Source organism: Anopheles ziemanni, chromosome 3 (genome assembly GCF_943734765.1).
Source record: "Anopheles ziemanni chromosome 3, idAnoZiCoDA_A2_x.2, whole genome shotgun sequence".
Lineage (NCBI taxonomy): Eukaryota > Metazoa > Arthropoda > Insecta > Diptera > Culicidae > Anopheles > Anopheles ziemanni.
In genome coordinates, this window is record NC_080706.1 from 79,613,309 (window position 1) to 79,616,260 (window position 2,952).

A 2,952-nucleotide genomic window follows, 5' to 3' on the forward strand; every position below is an offset into this window, starting at 1 on the left:
ACTCACTTCCTCAATTCATCACTAATCGCTACCATAAAAATACCTTCTGAAGAAGTTTGTCAATGAAACCGATGCAAGGAAAGTGTTCTATTTTTAAAGTAGCCAATCGGGCCAGCAGCTGGATTATTGTCCTGGAAATGACTGTGCAAGCGATACGAGGTTCGTTTATTGGAGCGGATGGTGAGTTCATACTGCAAGTAGCCTTAGCAGTTAGTTTGCGCTAAATCTTTAGCTTTAATCGATTGCCAACCCATTTATGGGCCTCAATTCAGAAGCAATTGACATACCGGGTGGAAAGAAGCACCACAATGTGTCAGCTACTTCTGTTATCAGAGGCATCCTGTCTTTTCTGTTCATGCGCGACTTCTTACTGTGGTCAGATGTTGGACAATCGTGTTCCCTATCGTTTTTGGTCGTAAACATTTGGGTATCGATAAGAACCAGATCGAATGGGTATAAAACAGTGTGTCCGCCGGTCAGCAAGGCAGTAAGTCAAGCGAAACCCGAAAGCATGAAGCTATCCATCGTCCTGGGTGTGGCACTGGTGGCCACCCTTGCCTCTGTGAGTGCAAAACCATCGTCAAGCAGTGTTGGAGATTGTACCAAGGAAGATGAAGGTGTAACCTACGGCGTACCCAGTGATTGCCATCAGTACATCGTCTGCAAGAAGGGAAAGCTGCAAGTGAAGCAATGTGAGAGCAAATACAACTACGATACGGTCGCGGCGAAGTGTGTGAAAGCTAAGGACGCAACCTGCGCGGTGGAAGCGGTTCCTGAAGACCCGGAACCCGTCCATCCCGAGCCAGAGGAGTCGCAAGAAACGAACGAGCAGTATGACTACCTCTGCGTGAAGGTACTGTACGGTGTGCGAGTTCATCCGAACGCATGTGACAAGTACCTCGTTTGCACGAAGGAGAAGGCTACGATCGAGCAATGTGCTGACGGTTTCATCTTTGTCGCTGATGCCATCGAGTGTGTGAAAGGCAACAAGGTTTCGTGCACTGTTGAGCGTGACGAGCCAAGCACCACGGAGGCTCCTACTGAAGCCCCAACAACTGAGCCTAAGGAGAAAGAAAGCGAAGAGTCCAACGAATCGAAGCCTGGAAGTGGGGAATCTGACTCTGGTGAAAAGTCGAAGGAAGGTGACTCTGGAGAGGGTGACTCAGGTGAAGACTCGAAGGAATCTGAAGGAAAGTACGACTATCTGTGCGCTAAGAAACTGCTCGGATCCGTTGCTCATCCGGAATCTTGCACCAAGTACATCTCGTGTAAGAAGTACAAAGCGAAGGAAGAGAGCTGCAAGAAGGGATACTCGTACTACTCGCTCTTAGGTCTCTGTGTGAAACAGAACAACGGACAGTGTGCTGATGCTCCTCAGGATCCTCCAGCAACCGAAGCACCTACCGAACCTCCGACGCCGGTCACCGAACCCCCGAAGTCAGAGAGTGGAGAGTCTGACTCTGGTGAAGACTCTAAGGAATCGGAAGGAAAGTACGACTACCTGTGCGCTAAGAAACTTCTCGGATCCGTTGCTCATCCAGAGTCCTGCACCAAGTACATCTCGTGTAAGAAGTACAAAGCGAAGGAAGAGAGCTGCAAGAAGGGATACTCGTACTCTTCGAAGTTTGGCCTGTGTTTGAAACAGAACAACGGACAGTGTACTGATGCTCCTCAGGAACCTTCAGCAACTGAAGCACCCACTGAACCTCCCAAGCCAGTCACCAAACCACCGAAGCCAGAGAGTGGAGAATCTGACTCAGGTGAAGACTCTAAGGAATCGGAAGGAAAGTACGATTATCTGTGCGCTAAGAAACTTCTCGGATCCGTTGCTCATCCGGAATCTTGCACCAAGTACATCTCGTGTAAGAAGTACAAAGCGAAGGAAGAGAGCTGCAAGAAGGGATACTCATACTCTACGAAGTTTGGCCTGTGTGTGAAACAGACCAACGGACAGTGTGCTGATGGTCCTCAGGAACCTCCAGCAACCGAGGCGCCCACTGAAGCTCCTACGAAGCCAGATAGTGGAGAAAGTGGTGAGTCATCTGGAGAAACCGGTAATGAAACACCTGGCAAGTACGACTATCTCTGCGAAAACGTATTCATCGGAAAGTGTGCTCATCCGGAAAGCTGCACCAAGTACATCTCCTGCAAAAAGAGCAAGGCTAAGGAGGAGAACTGCAAGAAGGGTCGCTATTACTCGGTGTACCTACAAACTTGTATCAAGGGTAACTCGGAAACCTGTGCCCAAGGTAACGGTAACGGTGGTTCCTCTACTAGTGAACCGACGACGGTCACTGAAGCACCGACCACTGAGGCTCCTACCACCGCAGCACCGACAACGGTCACTGAGCCACCTACCACTGAGGCTCCTACCACCGAAGCACCAACAACGGTCTATGAAGTACCAACTACCGAAGAGTCTATTCCGGAACTAACTCCACCGGGAACCGGAGGCGATCCGATGGAACCCACGGTAGAGTGCGTGGAAGGATTTACCGGATATGTGCCGATTGAAAGCGACTGCACCAAGTACGTGTACTGCTTCCAGGGAGAACCTGGCGAGAGGACTTGCATGGACGACTACATCTACTACCATCCGTTCAAGGCATGCCTTCCGGGAGATCCAGTGCTGTGCCAACTCTACAATGTCTAGATAGCGTTTGAAACAAAATGAATGAAGCAAAGTACAAATTTAGAAAATACACTTACCACGGATTGCATTCATAAATTAGTGAACGAAACCCCAACTCTACACAGATAAGAACCGAAACGAAACGTATCAATAAAAAGAAGAGCTAACGCGTAAAACCTAAACTCCTTCCGCAAAAAATGACACAACATTGTACGTTCTCCTTCGGCAAACGACCCGTCGGCTGAATGCTGTAATTGACAATCATTTTCATGGCTTTTAGAAAACCGATCCGATCGTGCGTGCGTTCCCTTTTCGGAACG

At 49.1% G+C, this 2,952-nt stretch overlaps 1 protein-coding gene across 1 annotated transcript; it reads left to right on the forward strand.

The window, feature by feature from the left end:
* Nucleotides 1-511: 511 nt before the first annotated feature.
* On the forward strand, nucleotides 512-2,653 carry LOC131285574 (uncharacterized). Its single transcript, XM_058314433.1, has 2 exons — nucleotides 512-2,264; nucleotides 2,331-2,653. The coding sequence occupies exons 1-2, from the start codon at nucleotides 512-514 to the stop codon at nucleotides 2,651-2,653; spliced, it is 2,076 nt and encodes a 691-aa protein (XP_058170416.1).
* The last annotated feature ends 299 nt before the right edge of the window (nucleotides 2,654-2,952 follow it).